The sequence below is a fragment of the Pipistrellus hanaki genome (genome assembly GCF_964339955.1).
Source record: "Pipistrellus hanaki genome assembly, chromosome: 7".
NCBI lineage: Eukaryota > Metazoa > Chordata > Mammalia > Chiroptera > Vespertilionidae > Pipistrellus > Pipistrellus hanaki.
This window is the reverse complement of record NC_140509.1, coordinates 54,434,882-54,452,204: the sequence shown is the minus strand read 5'-3', so window position 1 is coordinate 54,452,204 and position 17,323 is coordinate 54,434,882. Positions and strand designations below refer to the sequence as shown.

Here is a 17,323-nt window from a genome sequence, read left to right as displayed (position 1 = left end):
TTGCCACAGAAATATGAAAAGCCAAATGCTAAGACTGAAAAAAGAAAGTTAAACATTTTGTATTTATTGAGTTAAAAGCAATAGTTCTATTGCAAACTCACCTTTACTAAGTTAAAAAAAAAAAAAAATCAATATTAAAAATGTCTCCTTGCCCTAACTGGTTTGGGTCAGTGGATAGAGCGTCGGCCTGCGGACTCAAGTGTCCCAGGTTCAATTCCGGTCAAGGGCATGTACCTTGGTTGCGGGCACATTCCCAGTAGGGAATGTGCAGGAGGCAGCTGATCGATGTTTCTCACTCTCTATCACTCTCTAAAAATATATATATTTTATTGATTTTATTTTAAATCAATAAAATATATATTTTTTTTAAATGTCTCCTTTTTCATAGAGGTCATGTGGTATAACACATAATAGAAGTTTTGTAAATGGAATCTCAGGTCAAGCTTCAGTCTCCTTATATATAAACAGCAATTATTAACTCCTCAGAATTAATTTTTTCTCTGAGATCATGAAATGTCTAACAATAAATTTGGCAATTATTTTCCATCCTTTCTCCCTCTTAATCTATTTAACCTCTTTTTGAACTCACTGTTTCAAGTCAATAAAAATATTTTTAGCCACAGTTAAGTTTCAGAAGCCTTGACTTAAACTTTTCTCTATACTTGGGTACCCTCTCTATCTATCAGCTTGGCTTGAGTTAATGTTCAAAACAGACTAATGTGGATAAATTAGTAACTTTAACTTATAAATTAAGTAGGTTCAAAGAGCTTACTTATGTTGATGATTTCTCTCTCTCTCTCTCTCTCCCCTCTTTTTCTTTTTAAGGGGAATTTAGACTTTTGTAATAGCCTCAACCAAGAGTCTTTCTGTAACAACAGTTAGCAAAGTCAGATTGTACTGGAATGAATCAGAATGACTTTGATGCAGGATAAATCAGGTTTTATTTAAGTAGATTCATCAAGTGTTCTTTCCTATTTTCCATCAGGTCCCTCTCGCAGTAGAAGCAGAGGCAAGGGTGGGGAGTGGCGTTCTGCAACCAGAGCCGATGCGCACGAGCGATGGGCGGAGCCGCTGTCCGTTGGGGTCCAATGGCCTCCGATGGGCAGACGACCACTCTGCTGCTCGGCGTGTCCAGGACTCGGCCCCTCTGGACACTGTCACAGGTCCCTATTCCTGCTATCTGTCCTCTTACAGAGTTTTGGGAACCTGCCTGTTGGTTAGAATTTGACACCCTTGCACCTTATCCCATGGTGTCATAATCTTCAATCTTTTCAGACAACTCTGTGTTGAAAAGGTTACATCCTGCCTGCCAAGCTTGACCTCAGGGCAAAAAACAGATTCTCTGCTGTGAGAAAACCTGAAGACCTGGGAGATTTAGTACAATTCCTAGCTCCCTCACCCCACTCCCCCGACCCAATCACATATAGAAGTCCATCTTCCCTTTAGTTTATAGTAAGATCAGAATGCTTTCTTTGCTTTCCGTTGAAATGCAGGGTTTTTCCTCCTCTCATACAAGATGTGTTTCTATTGTACGGCTGCCACCTAGCCAAAGCTCAGACATGTCCAGACACCCTGCCTTTCCCGCGTGTGTGTACTCGAGGTTCACTCAGGTGGCTTTCCATGAAGCCAGATGTCTGGTCCTACCTTAATCTTCAGCAGTGCTGGTTTTATTTTTGTGGTGCAGAAGTAAGGCCAAATAAATAGGTACAAAGTAGACTTACAGAAATGGCTTTAACTTACTAATCCACTATATCTTTGACAGTAATTTTAGATACAAGTGGTCCACAGGACAAAGTGCATAATTAATGATGAGAACATGATTTCTTCAAGTCCCATAATAAAGAGCTCTCCCTGTAGGAATCATCTGTCCAGCGTTTCATGCATGCGGAAGTGACGGTTACAGCTCGCTTCTGTCCCCTTCATTCCAGTACTGTTCGGTCTGCATTTCTGTGAGTCGGGAAACTGTGCGCTGAAATGCAAAGATTTCCTCTTCTCCGGTAAACATGGAGAGACCTGCTGAGTCCTGGTGACGAAAAAAAACAAAACAAAACAAAACAATAACCCACCACCAATTAAAACCACTTCCAGTGAGAACTTGCAGAACTAAGTGCAGGTTTTAAAAAAAACAAAACAAAAAAAAAACTTTCCAGGTTTATGTGTTTGGATTATAAAATGTTCTATAAATTTCTTCATGGACAATCTCTTAAATTAGACTAGAGAAATAACTAATTTAAACCAATAACCAACAGACAGAACAAATTACCAGGGAAAAGAACAGAAAGATAATTAAAGCTAATAGGACACCCCAAAATACAAATGTGAACATTTTTGCTCAAAGTTCTCTGCAAATTATAAAGGAAGGACATTCCAGATAGAGAAGGAATTCTTCCCCCAAAACTGCAGCCCAGAAGCAACAGCAAAAAGACAGTAGTCCGGCAGATTAGAAAAAGGCTGGTGCTCTCCTCCGAAGCGTGATAGACAGGGCCGCCCTTGCGAGGGGAGGCCCTGGGGACGAACCTTGGGGTCTCTTCCAAGCTGGGTGACTGCGAGGGGCCTGGGGCTGAGCTGGGCCTTACTCTGGGAAGGCTTGAGCTGCATCTGGGCTTGAGTTGCTGGGAAACGCAACACTTATTCCTTTGATAATAGCCATTCCAACAGGTGTGATTTGCATCTCCACTGTACGTAGTGAGGCTGAACACCTTTTCATCTATCTGTTGGCCATTTGTGTGTCTTCCTTGGAAAACTATTTATCCAGGTCCTCTGCCCATTTTGTAATCAAATTTTTTTTTTTTTTTAAGTTGTACAAGTTCTTTATACATTTTGGATATTAGTCCCTTATTGGAGGTATCACTTACAACTATCTTCTCCTAGGGTTGGTGGCCTTTGTGTTCCCTTGATGGCTTCTTTTGCTGTGCAGAAGCATTTTAGTTTGATGTGGTCCATTTTTTATTTTACTTGAAGTCAAATTCACAAAAACCCCTCTCAGACCAAGGTCCCTAAGTTTAGTGCCTATGTTTTCTCCTATGTATTTTATTATTTTAAGTCTTGTATTCAAGTCTTTAATCCATTTTGAGTTAATTTGTGGATCGTGTCAGCATTGACTAATACTTCAATTGTGTACAGTTGAGAAATATAACTTGACACACTTATTTATGTTTATACAGAAGAAGGAAATGCAGTCACTTCTGGGTGGCCTTGGGTGAATCACCAAACCCCAGCACCAGGGGAAGTAGGCTGGCATTGGCTGGTTCCCCACAGGGTGTCCCCATAGCCTGGCAACCACAGGTACTCCACACATGTGTAGGGAATGGAGGTTGGGAGAAGAATCATGAATTTCTTTGCAAGCCAAGGGCCTTGCTAAGCACTCCACGGTCCTGAAGTAGCCAGCCCACATGCCTGGATACTATATTATGCACTCTACAAACCCAGCAGACAGGAACAGGAATGCCCAGGAAAGGCAGCAGGTGGCCAGGCATCCAGCTCTGGGCTGGCCTCGGTCAGAGGTATGACCACATGCCCATTAGTCCACCAATCTGTCCTGCTTTTGTCACAAGCAAATACAATCCCTAGGATTTCTTCCACTCTAAGACTGTAATTCTCTCCATTTAGTGATATGGGGAGGAACTCTGCTATCCCAGCTCAAGAAGCAGCAAATCAACAGTTAAATATATACTTACATTCCTTCCGCAAAATGTAACCATGTGTCAAACCAAAAACAATAAGCTGTTTTATAATAAAATGAGATTATGTTAATATTAACTACCTGGCTCAGCCCCAAATCATCCATCATTATTCTGTTTTGCTCCGACTCGCTGTCGTGAGGCTGGTGCAGGAATAAGCTTGGTAAAGGAGCTGACGCGGAGCAAATCAGGCGCACCTGAAAGAGAGGGATACGCGTAGCTGGTGTCACTCCTCACACTTCACGGGTTGAAGGCAAGAACAAATCAGAAAATGAAATTGTTTGTCATAACACAGACCTTAGGTTTTGCTTTTAAAATGTTCATACTTTTCCTAATAGTTTGTATCTGTCTAAAGTGTTATTTCTAAACTGCACAGTGCTTGTCAAAATATTTCCACACGGCTTATCCCAGCCTGTGAAGAAGGGAGCAAAGGTCTTATTGGGTAACTTCAGGCCTGGAGAGGCCTCTGCTCGCGACGCCAGGCCAGACCTTCCGGTTCTGAGACCGAGGCTCTTCCCATTACACACGAGGGTGACGTGTATACTGGCTGTGGAGCCTGACTCTGTGTGCATCGGAGACACACCCCAGACGCACTGTACAGAGGTCACCACTGTGCTGGGTGGGTGACTGCTGAGTTCAGCACAACGCCCCTCACATATGTTGTGAGTCTAGGCAAGGAACTGTGTTGTCTAGGCAAGGAACTGTGTTGTACATGGTCACAGAGCACAGGATGTGCCTCGTTGAATGATGGAATCATTAATACAGCTGAGAGTCTTACGATGTGAGTTTTATTATTATATACTACCACCACTCCTGGTGCTATCACTACTAATATTTACACGGCACTCAGCTTGTGCCAAACATTTGTTATTTTGTCCTCACAGTTCTCTGGAGGAAATCGTATTATTGCTTATTAGCTTATTTTGTCCTCACAGTTCTCTGGAGGAAATCGTATTATTGCCCCAATTTACAGATGAAGAAACTGAGGCAAACTGAAGTAAACGAAGTGGTAGACCAGGATTCCAGCCCAGGTGAAGTAGCTCCACAGTCCAAAAGGTTCAGTTTAGAGAAAATGCACATTTCGTCCTTACCTTGAAATCATAGAGGGTATCAATGAGAGTTATGAATCTTCGAGCTTGACTCCTTTTTGTCAGTGTAAATTGGGGAATGTTTCGCAAAAATACTGTATCAAAATTCTTTGATAGTTCCAAATAATCACTGGCTCCAAGCGGCTGTAATTAAAATGAAATAAAGGATAGAAAATGAAAAGAAGCCATTTCTGGTTGCTCTTGGATTAATGTCATTGGAAAATACCTCTTTTTCTTATCATGATGTGACACAGGCGGTAGCTTGGGGAAATTTAAGTGACCAAATAGGGCAGTGTGTTCAGAACAGGCTAAGGACAGTATTCCACACTGTTGTTATGATGTGAAGGGGGCAGAAAAGAAGACAAAGAGTATGGAGGGGAGTGAAAGAATACCTCAAGCCCCTTGGTTGGTAACTAGCAGGTCCCCATCCTAAACATAGTCTTCACTCTTTTTATTTATATGACACTAGAGGCCCGGTGCATGAATTCATGCACAGGTAGGGTTCCTTGGCCTGGCCAGTGATTGGGGCTGATGGGGGCCATCTCACCCAGTCCTGATCGGGGCCAGCTGGCTGGAGGGCAGGGACTGTGGGGGGTTGGCCAGCTGAGGGGAGGGACCACATGAGGTTGGCCAGTCATGGGAGGTTGGCTGTGGGAGTGCACTGACCACCAAGGGCAGCTCCTGTGTTGAATGTCTGCCCCTAGTGATCAGTGCACATCATAGCAACCGGTCAACCAGTGATAACGGTCACTTAGGCTTTTATATATATAGATAGATAACTAAACAAATGCTTCCTAGGACTAAACCACAAACAGCACTGCTGTTACATGGAGCTATCTTACAATGATATGCTGACTATCATGTCACCACATTGAAACTCACCAGAAAACATTTTCTACATAAGTTGAAGTACAATTATTCAGGTGAAATGTAGGAAACCTTGCTACCCTCTATAGGAGGTAGCAGGGGAGTTTAATGACCAAAAGTACACTGAGACCTCAGCATAGTTTGGCATCTTGATTTCGGGGTGGGGGGTGGGGGGAAGGAGGTTTATAGACCTCAAGGATCCACAAAATTATTCAGAGATGCCACCTATAGATATAAAGGGCTTATTCCTGAAACATGACTTTAACTCACAAAAATTATGAGACCTCTGCAAACATGTTATTTGGGGTTAGGAATATTCCCAGGACATGTTACCTCTCCTCATTTTAAGTTGTATGTGGATGACTGTACCTGAGAGCAGAAACCGTGAGCAGGGTTCAGGGGAGTGTTTCTGGCCCCACTAGAGGGTGGAGGGAACCAAAGGTCGAGTGGGCCGGGATCTCCACTGAGGTTCCGAGGCTCCTAGGTCACCCTGGCCCACTCCCGGTGCTGGGACACAGGCACTAAGCCTCCGTGATTTCTGGCAGGATCCATCAATATCTCCTTATCCGGAAATGTGCCCTCACTGGGGGAGTCATTTGCATTAAAACTTCCTTCAGGAATGCAGACGGGGCTGTGTTCCTGGGAGAACTGGGAAACTGTGAGGAGGGGAGTCATGCCCACCTGAGAGCCGGTCATTATAGCCCAGCACTGTCCTAACGACCCACTCAGGGAAGAAGGCTGCTCAGGAGGCCCGGGAGGTAGGAGGGAACTTGAGGGTTCCATTCTGGAGAAGTGGCTCTCAAGAGAAAGCAGTTCTGAGGAGGAGACAGCAATGTGGAGACCGGGAGCAAAGGGGCAGAAAACCAGAGAGAAGCACAGAGAATGGCCTGACTCCTCTGGAATCAGCACAGAGACTTCCCCACCTCCTCTCACCAACCAAGGAACAAACAGGGGAGAAGGAGATAACCACGCCTTCCCCATTTCCCTCCCTTGCTAGAGAGCATTTACCTCCAAACCCAGTGCCGAACCTCCCCTGAGACTCCCCCGTCACCTCACCACACAGGGAAGTGTGTGTGTGTGTGTGTGTGTGTGTGTGTTTAACCCTGACGCTCTTACAAGGAAACCTTGGTGTCTGTCAAACCTGGACCAGGAGCGCGTGTTAACAGAGTAGCCAGGAACAAGGCCTCTAGACTGCCTGGGTCTGAACCCTCAGTTGGTTACTTATAAACTGTGTGCTTTTGGCAAGTTATGTATCTCCCTGTTCCTTAGTTTTCCCATCAGTGATATGGAAATTTGACTCCCATCTCCTAGGATTGTGAAGATCAAATGGAATCATACATGTGAAGCATGTAGCACAGTGTCTGGGGCATACATTAGCAAGAAAACAATTCGGGTTGCTTTTAATTTTTACTGTGTTGAGCTTAAATGATGAGGCTCATCCCAGTTGAGGATGTAAAGAAGTGTCATTTGCAATAGTGAGTTTGCTCCACCACCCTAAACCCTAACTCAGCCTTTGTATACCTCCCTGTCCTCAGTCACAACAAGGACCAGAGGGGACTGTGGAGGTCCCATATAACGAAAACAGCTTCCAGAACGGGATTGGGAGTGGGAGAAGTGGGGGTGGGGCAAGATATAGTGTCTTCTTGCCAAAAAAGGATAACGTACAGTAAAACTCTCATGCTCTGAGGGTGACACACACGACTTTTTTGAGATGAGTTAGAATTAGTGTCTCCTCTTTTGTAAATAAGAAAGTATATGTAAAAAAATGTAAAACCTCATCATCATATGTAGTTATGCATAATTAAGCTCACTCTTTATGCACGGATGTGATTTCTATCAGTATAACTACAAGCCCAAGGAAAATCATCATCAGAAGTGCACTGAAGTGCCTAGGGCAACTGAAATCAGAATTTTGCCCACTCAGCTATTTTTACAAATTATATACCTTTGTCAGTAGGTTCTGCACTTGCCATTATATTAACAAATATCCCTTTTCTTCATATTCCTGAAACAATTATGTGCTCATTCATGAAAGAAAACTAAGCTTATTAAAGGTATCTATCTCCTTTAAAAAAGATAGTCCTTGGGAAGAATGGGGAGGTGGTGTTCAGTGGGTACTGAGTTTTAGTCTGGGATGATGAAAAAGTTCTACAGATGGATAGTGATGACAGTTGCACACAATGTGAATGTACTTAATGCCACAGAAATGTACAACTGATAAAAATGGTAAATTTTATGTTATGTGTTATTTTACCACAATTTAAAAAGTTATTAATACAAGGAAAGGTTATTAATTGCCAAAGAAAATATGTACTAATCAAGAAAGTCTTTTCCCAAAAGAAAACAGCTCCCTAAGATTAAAATTTTAAATATTAAAAAATATATATATTTTTAGTAAATATTTAAAGATGGCTTCGATGTTGAAGTGTCCAAGAAGTAACACTCAAAAAAACTTTCAGGATTGAATTTGGTGACAGATGGAGATTTCTTATTCATCAGAAATGCTGTTTTCCATTCATTAAAGAGGTTAAACGGTTGTGGGGGAAAATACAGGCTTTGGTCTTGTCACTTCTTCATGTGACTTTGGGCAAGTCTCTCTGAACTTGTGTCCCCCACTTGAAGGGGAAAGCTGGAGGCCCACATAATGAAGAGCCCCTAAACTAATACAGGACACATAGAAAGTGGTTAATATTTACTGAATTAGTGAGTCCACGTATGAATAAAACACAACATAGCCTGGGAGCAGGCCTATTCCTTCTTTTAAAGCCATTTGTCTCAAAAACATCTGAAACACCAAAAAAGAAAAAAAAAATCACACCCTTTCTTATCTGTCCCCAATTCCCTACCCCCATGACATTGTTGAATGTCATAGTATATTTGCAGGAAGAAGTCTAGAAAGATATAGACCAAAATATTAACAGTGATTATCTTTGGGTAGTAGAATAAAAGATGAATTTTATTTCTTTGTTATACTTTTTTTGACCCTCCCCCTTGCCTCCCAGTGAACTTGTGTTACTTTTAAATTACAAATACAATAATGGTTGTTTTGAGAGGTCATTTCTATAATAGGAATCTTACCATTTATGTCTTATATGTGTGAAGTCATAATATCAGTTTTGATATGGACCATTTGTTTTCCTGGTGTGTTTTTCTTATGTGTTTTTTAAAATGTGTTTTTATTAATTTCAAAGAGAGGAAAGGAGAGAAAGAGAGAGCTAGAAACATCAATGATAAGAGAGAATCACTGACCAGCTGCCTCTTGCACACCCTGTATTGGGAATCGAGACCACAACCTGATTCATGGATTAGAGCTCAACCACTGAACCATCCCAGCCAGACTGTCTTCCTGTTTTTTTATTCTACAGAAGTATATTTTTTTTCAGGGACATTTAAAATGAAAATAATGTAAACTGAACACATATTTTCTCCTTTAAAGTTTGACAAAAGAATGACTTGATATTTGGGATGAAATCTGACTTTAGTTATTTGGTAACAGTCAACTAATGATTCTTTACACTAGGGCAATTCATGGAACAAAAAATATAAAATTTCTAAGAGGCTAATAAACAAATGAAAAATATAAGCTCAATATTAACCAATGAAAGATAAGAAATGGATATATTTTTCATATAGCAATTTTGCAAAGAAAAATTATATTACTCAATGCTGGCAAGCAGGTAATGACTTCCTAAAAGAAGTCATAAACTTGGCCCAATCATTTTACTTCTAGAAATCAACCTAAAGAAAATGATGAGAAATTCAACCAAAGGCACCATTGCTATCATGGCTTAGTGGTTAGAGCATCAGCCCAAACACCAAAGGGTTGCAGGTTCCATCCCCTCCCAGTTGGGGCTCTTGCAAGAGACAACCAATGTGAGACACACTAATGTATGTCTGTCAACCAATCAATGTGAGACACACTAATGTATGTCTCTCTCTCTCTCTCTCTCTCTCTCTCTCTCTCTCTCTCCCTCTCTCTCTCTTTCCCCCTCTCTACCTCTCTCCCTCCCTTTCTCCCTCCTTCCTTTTCACTTTCTCTAAAAATCAATGAAAAAATAGCCTCAGGTGAGGATTACCAAAAAAAAAAGAAAAAAAAAATTCAACAAAGGCTATATACAGGGACTATTTATAATTATGTGAACCAAAACAGAACTTTAAAATGGAATAATATGCTACCAACAAATAATAATATTTATGGAAATAATATTTATTATTTTATCATAATACTTATGATAAAAAGCTAGAAAAAGAATGCAAATTTGCAATTAAGGTATCTGTTTTGCTCAAATATGTATGTAGAAAAAAACTAAGTAACTATATAAAAAATGCTAACAACTATTATCTTTCATTGGCCTGAGTGACAGACTTGGAGGTATTTTTATTATCTTTATTTTTTAGATTTTTCTATACTTTCCAAAGGGGAAACAAATATTTTATGATAAAGAAAGAGGGAAAACAGAATGATACAGTGAAAAATAATGAAGATCAGTAGATTCCAAATAAAGTATACTCTTGTTTTTGGCTATTTAGTCCCCTGCACGTTGCCTAATAATGAGGAGTGAATGCATAAAATATTCAATATACATGCATGTATAAAAGAGCTTTAAGAGTCACAAATCTGTTTGAATTTGCAGTTGCCTCCCTCACTTACTCCAGTGTACAAGACTGAGTCCCAGACGGGTCAGTACTCTGTCCCTAGCATCTAGCACAGACCATGGAATGGAGTCTTACATAAGACAAAATTGGTGAATAAATGAATATACTATCAACAAGTCTTCTTCAAAATCAATTACAACTATTGAATGCTTAATAAATATAAGGCATTATGCTAAATCCTCCAAGAACTTTGCAAAACACAGAGAAGGCACACTACATTCCTTTGATCTCACTAATATACCACCAACTTACATGCACATGGTATCTATTGCAGTTGCAATACTTTTGTTTTGCACTAGTAGATCCTCCTATGTAAGTAAACCATAGCATAGGACACTTTTTGAAAGCATAATTAGTATTGTAAATTCAGGCATTGTGTCCCATGAATAATTAAAGCATATGATTATTTTTGAGTACTAACTGGCACTTCAGTTAGTAGCATTCTTGAGGATGTTATTCTAGCTCAAAATTCAAGTAGCATTATTTAATGCAGATTCTTCTGATGATAGATAATGATGACATTCTCCATCTTTCTACCTGAGCAATTAAAAAGTTTAATAGTCTTTGATGTGGCTGGTTATCGGAATAATTTTCTAAGCAGGAACAATTAAAATCCACTTATTTGGTGGTTTGTGTATTCTCAACTATTGTTTGAGACTCTTTGTTTTTGGAAAACGTAAAGAACTTTAAGTCTATAATGAGTTTTCAAAGAGCATTTGTTTTCCTTAATTACTGAAAGTATACAGCTGAATTACATGCAGCACAGTTTCTCTAACAAACTTGGAGGAATAAAGAGCTTGCCTACTGTCTTCTTCCTCCTGTATGAGAAACGGCGCAGCTGTCTGCTGGGGTCTGACCCTGGTGCCAGGAGAGGAGATTTTCTCAATGCCACCCCAAGGTGAAACGCACGCACTTTACCACCAGGCTGCTTTCTGCCCTGCAGTGGGCGTTGATCCACTTCAGCACACACAAATGAGCTGTCAGCTTGAATGTCTTTTTTTCACTGCCTGGCTAACGCTTGTTCTGCAACCATTATTTCAGCTCAAGTAGGATGATTATTATTTCAAGCACTGTCTAGATTATACTGTCCTAAGGGTTACTCTTTATCTGTATAGACTCCTCTTTATAAATTCCTTGTAGTGATACCCTGATAGCTCCTCATTAAGCAAGTATGTGTGGCATCTTGCTTTGTTTACACAGAAATGACAATGCCTCTTATCTTAAAGAGAAGTACCTTTCAATAGAAAAGCATACGCTTGAATGGAATTAGAATGAATATGTCCCTTTCAAAACAAACTAAAAATATATCAATCGATGTTAAAACAATTTATATGCACCAAGTTAATAAAGATAATAATTAGAAAAAACAGAGCATGAAAAGTGTGTGTTTGTAAATAATTTCCCAAGATTGGTCAGATGGCACTTTAATATGAACAATCTCATTAAATGGAGTCTATAGCACCCAGCTGGGAAATACCTTGCCAGTTCAGAAAATTCTATCAACTCTTGCACATCCTATTTCAGAAGGAGTTCCTTGGTGTGCTGAGTAAAGTTTTATTAGTTGACTTATATACTCTCAATTGCAGGAGGCTAGTTCTACCCAAATCTACCAGATCTTTGCTAAACTCTCTATCCCCTCTGTGGCTGCATAATAACGGTTAATACACTACCCTTGTTGGGGGCAGGGATGGGGGGGGTCATCTTTTTATTTTAATAGTCAGTTTGTAGAAACACTGACACAACAACAACAACAACAAAATCAACATGGCAAACCAGAGGCAGCTGCACCCTTTCCCTACCCCCATTTGACTAGCTCTGTACATGTAATAGATCTCCAAAGTCTAGAAATATCTAATTCTGAAGATTCTGGAACTGGCCACCATCAGAAAACATAAACCACATCCAACCAGATCTATTGAGTGCTTACAATGCGAAAAGCACTATGCTGGGTTTATTCCTGGAAACTCTTCCAGTTCATTTGGGGAGTGGAAAACCCCAACAACTGACATAAAAACATTTGACGTGTAGCCTGTAGCATAGAAATCCAAAATGAAAAATGTGGACACAGGTTAAAAACACGGCATTGGAAGAATATAAAGAATTAGGAAATCATTATCATTAGTATCATCGTTATACACAAGCATCAATGAATGTAAGCATCAACATAACTCCAAAGCACTGATAAAAACTGCAAAATGGTGATGGAAGGAGACTTGACTTGGGATGGTGCACACACAATACAGTGTACAGATGATGTGTGTAGAGTTGTGCCCCTGAAACCTGTGTAATTTTATTAACCCCAATAAATTCAATTTTAAAAACTTCAAAAGAGTCTTTATGAGGTGGTAAAAATTAGTGGAATGGATTATACTAACTACCTGGGATTGAGTAAACCAGACTATAATTTGTTAAGCAATTAGCTGGCATCTGACAAGGATGCAGTGTTCAATTGTTTAATAGATATCTAAGATTTGAGGAGAGTGAAGAATTTCTCTTTCTGGAAATGGGATCACCTAGGTTCAACCATACCAATGGAATCAACAATGAGTAAGTTAGTGTATCGCAGAGCCCACTACTCAGAAAGACTCTAAATACGTCTGGAATAGAAAGCACTGCCTAAGTAGTTTATTTAGCCTAAGTTTTCAACTTAACTATAACATGATAGTCAGAAACTAGCTTAAAATCTGAAAAAGAGGTCTGCTTCTTTGATTTGCAGGTTGAGAAATACGGGCCCTCATAGCCTTCCACTCAGACATTGGCTAATCGCAGTCTAGAATTTATTCTCATCACGAGATTATTCAAACTGGCTACACCCACTTAGTTCTTACAGTATCTACAGTTTCTGAACTAAGGTAAGTAGAGACTTAAACTTGAGATTTTAATTAATCCTCACCCAAGGATATATTTTTTCCCATTGATTTTTAGAGAGAGAGTAGAAGGAAGGAAGGAGAAAAGGGAAGAAGAGAAGGAGAAAGGGAGGGCGGGAGGGAGGGAGGCAGGAAGGGACACAGCTATCCTGCAATCCAGATATGTGCTGGGTGAGAATCGAACCCAAGACCCTTTGTTGTTCGGGCAGACGTTCTAACCATTGAGTACACCAGCTAGGGCTAAGCTTTAGATTTTATAAGAAGCCATGGGGACATTTTGGATTGCTAGGTTTTCTCAGGGTTCCTTTGCTAAAATTTTTTAGTGTCAAGCCAATCTAAGCAAACCAAGTTCTAGAGAATGGGAACAATACAAATGAGTTAAGCAGTGCATTAACTGAGCATTTAGCTCACCAATTTTTAACCTTTTTCATCTCATATAAACAAATTACTAAAATTCTGTGGCACACAAAAAAATATATTTTTTGCCAATGTGACCAAAAAATAGGTATAATTTTGATCCATTCACATCAGGCAGCTATTGCTGTGTTGGCTTTTGTCATTTTTTAAATTTGACAACATAAGGGAAAAAAGGTCAGTGCCCCTGATTAAACAGTCAGGTATTGTATGTTTTAAAAATTCTTGCAGCACACCAATGTGCCTCTTGCAGCAACTGATTGAAAATCGCTGGTTTAACCTAATAAGGGAACGCATATTCTTCATACCTATGAACACAGATTGCATGACACTTTTCAAAAATATGCCATATACTGGTATTAACCATGTATAACTAACAATTTAAAATAATAAAGAATATGCTCTATCGGCTAGGCAATCCTGCTAGTGGACTGCAATAGAGCCTAAGACCATCGGAAAACACAGATATTTATATTATGATTCATTAACAGTAGCAAAATTACAGTTATGAAGTAGCAACGAAAATAATTTATAGTTAGGGGTCACCACAACATGAGGAACTGTATTAAAGGGTCACGGCATTAAAAAGGTTGGGAACCATTGCTCTAGCTGGTTTAGCTCAATGGATAGAGCAATGGCCTGTGGACTCAAGGGTCCCAGGTAGGTTTGATCCCCAGTAGGGAGCATGCAGGAGGCAGCCAATCAATGATTCTCATCATTGATGTTTCTCTCTCTCCCTCTCCCTTCCTCTCTGAAGTCAATAAAAATATATTTTATTAAATAAGAAAATTTTATTTTAGCTGCACAACAACTAGTTCTTTGACAAGACTAATTTAGATATTAGCGATATAGCCTACACTGAAAAAAAACATTGTCAGGGAGAAAAATAGTCCATTTATTGCTAGAATTATTTCACTAACTCATGTACAAACACAATGCTGTAACAACCCCCTTCTTATTTCCACTGGAAAGGGGATTTTCTTAGCTAGTTCAAAACAAATGGACATTTAAACATTATGATTAGTGCCTCAGACATTAGGATCTCTGACTGTACAGACTACAGAAGGAAATAATGTGGCCACACATTTGATATTTTTGAATATGATTTCAATAAGAATGTATGTGGTAATTATGAAGTAATTAGTAACAACATGATTCTACCAAAATCATTGAAACCAGTAACTAGCACTTGATCATTAACATAATCAAGCCATGCTGAGCATCCACTCGGTAGAGGGCAGTATTCACTACACCTCTGTGGGAGGGAAGACATGAATGTGTCTGGCTTTGAGATCTCTGGAGGAAATTTTAAAGATTACCCACAGGTTGCCAGATGAAGTCCTATACCCTTGGCTACTGATCCTACATGTGCATTTGAAATGAAAGGTCAATCGATTTCCTTTTCCTTGGGAAATCAGAGCTAATAAGAGGCATGAAAAGTGACATTTGGGACACTACAAAGAGAGGAAAGACTTTAGAATAGCAAAGAACTTATTTTAAATTTCAGAATGAGGCCCTCTTAACATGTAAAAGTCTTACAAATGCAGAGATTTTGTAATTTTTGTTCTGCTTTTCCTTGTCAAAAGTCTTCAGGGACAAACGGAATCCTTTTAGATATTTGAAAAAGCTAATCAGACATGGAAAAGAAGTGGATATCAGAGAGTTATTCTTCTTCCTCTTCTGCTTCCCAGATCATTAAAATACTGCATGAAAATGCTAATTCATAATTCTAAAGATATTAAAAAGTTAATTAGAGCAAGGTTTAATGCCTCTCTCTGCCACTGGATAAACAAAGGGCCAAATCCTTCAAATTGAATAAACCGATAGAATTCTTCTATTGGTTTCTTCTAATTCTTCAATAGGATTGTTACTCCATCTTCCTACCAAAAATGACCAAGGATTATATGCTGCCCAACTTCTTATTAAAAGATTCACCATTCATGAAGGGATTGAATATGAGTTTATCCAATTTCTAAACTCTTTAAACTATTTCTCTGGATCAAACCAATGAGAAAAGCTTACTTTGTAAAGCACTTTTTTTTTTACCTCTCTAGCACGTGTTTCATTGGGCTGTACTTTGTCATTATACTCCCAGCTTGGATATAGAATCTGTTAAGTACAAACATACGGGCAACAGGAATGGCGCTGACAAAACTGCCTGCTGGCATCTTTCAGGAAGTCCCTCTATGAAAGGCCCAAGGGAAATTTTCATTGTTTCTATTGTACCTTTGATTCAACTACACTAGGACCTCTGTTTCCTTCCACTGAGATTTTCCAACCCCACCTTCATTTCTTCTTTTTTTTTTATGTCAGTTCACGTGATTTTGTTGATTCCTTTAGACTCCAAACTAACACATCTCTATAAATGACTGCCAGATCTGTAGCTATAAGTCCTACATTTCTAATCTTCATTCCTAGACAGTTGGAAGCTCCCTTTTCCAACCTCATACATATTTATCTTTTTTAAAAATATATATTTATTGTTCAGATTACAGTTGTTCCTCTTTCCCCCCTACACACACATACCTCCCCTCCACCCAGTTCCTACCCCACCCCATACTCTTAAACCCCCACCCCCACCCACACACACACATATTTATCTTAAGGGTCCTGCCATTCCTCTGGTCATCCAAATTGAAAAGAGCATAGGTGTCTTGTCCTTGGCCCTGAAACCTGTCTACACCCAATCTTATAGATTTCTCTCACATTCATTTTATTCTTTCTAATCTATCATTTTGAAGGGCAATTAGCTGAAATCCAGCCTATGCTCTGTTTGCCAGGCAGTGTTCCCTGTGAGGGGCAGCATCCATTTAGACCAAGCATGTCAAACTCAAAGGCTCACACGGGCCAAATAAACAAGGTTTAAGTCTATGTGGGCCCCAAAAAACAAAAGCTTCAATTTTCATAGAAACATAGGTTTATGTTGATAGAGCCACGCTGAATACAAAGGGCTGAAATAAATGAGTAATCATTAACATAAAATAATAAATTTTAATAAAAATTAGTATTTTTCTTGAACATTAACTTACCAGACACTGAATAACTGCATAAATTAATAAGTATAATGCAAATGAACCTATTTTTCTTGTTCTCCGAAAGTGAAATATTTCCTGTTGTGCACACCATACGAGTCAGTACAAGACTAATGACGTGGCAACCGGCTGTTACAATATTCACTGCTAGTATTAGTGGAGAGAAATGGTGTGCCTGCGTGTAAGGCACAAAGGGAAATGAATGCAACACGATTACAATAATCAGACATTAGCGAATGTTGTAGTTTGTTATTAATAATTATGTATAACAGGATATTATAAAAATTAAGTTATAAAATTTGCATTAAAACATTTCTTACATACCGTTATATTGGCTAGGCTGCAAAAATATTCGTTGTGGGCCGCATGTGGCCCTTGGGCTGCGAGTTTGACATGTTTGACCTGGGTGAAGGGGGACACTTTAATTTGCTCATTTAGCTCCAGGCCCATCTTGAGAAGTGGTTTCAACTAATGCACACAAAGGCTCTACATTTGGCAGCCACAGTGCCAATCTTCACATATTGACCAGACTATCCAACACAGGTCTGTTTTAAAAATACTACTTTGTTTTATGCTGATGGAAGGTCTAATCCAAACACACCTGATATACAAACTCCTTACACTCACCTCCACCCATCTATCCTACCTGAATGCACACCATTCTCCAGCATATAACCTAAATTCCAGCTGGACTCTTAGATTCTCTGCAAAGAGAAATC

The 17,323-nt window shown here is 39.5% G+C and overlaps 1 protein-coding gene across 2 annotated transcripts in view; it reads right to left on the bottom strand.

Annotated features, from left to right (window-relative positions):
* Positions 1 to 917: 917 nt before the first annotated feature.
* Positions 918 to 17,323, bottom strand: part of AFG1L (AFG1 like ATPase) — a 121,383-nt gene continuing 104,977 nt past the window's right edge. For both annotated transcript variants that reach the window (XM_084890543.1, XM_084890544.1), the window contains 3 exons: positions 4,772 to 4,912; positions 3,764 to 3,877; positions 918 to 2,023 (listed from right to left, as the gene is read on the bottom strand). In XM_084890543.1, coding sequence (XP_084746669.1) covers positions 1,898 to 2,023; positions 3,764 to 3,877; positions 4,772 to 4,912 — 381 coding nt within the window. In that variant the 3' untranslated portion in view covers positions 918 to 1,897. The remainder of the gene's footprint in view (positions 2,024 to 3,763; positions 3,878 to 4,771; positions 4,913 to 17,323) is intronic.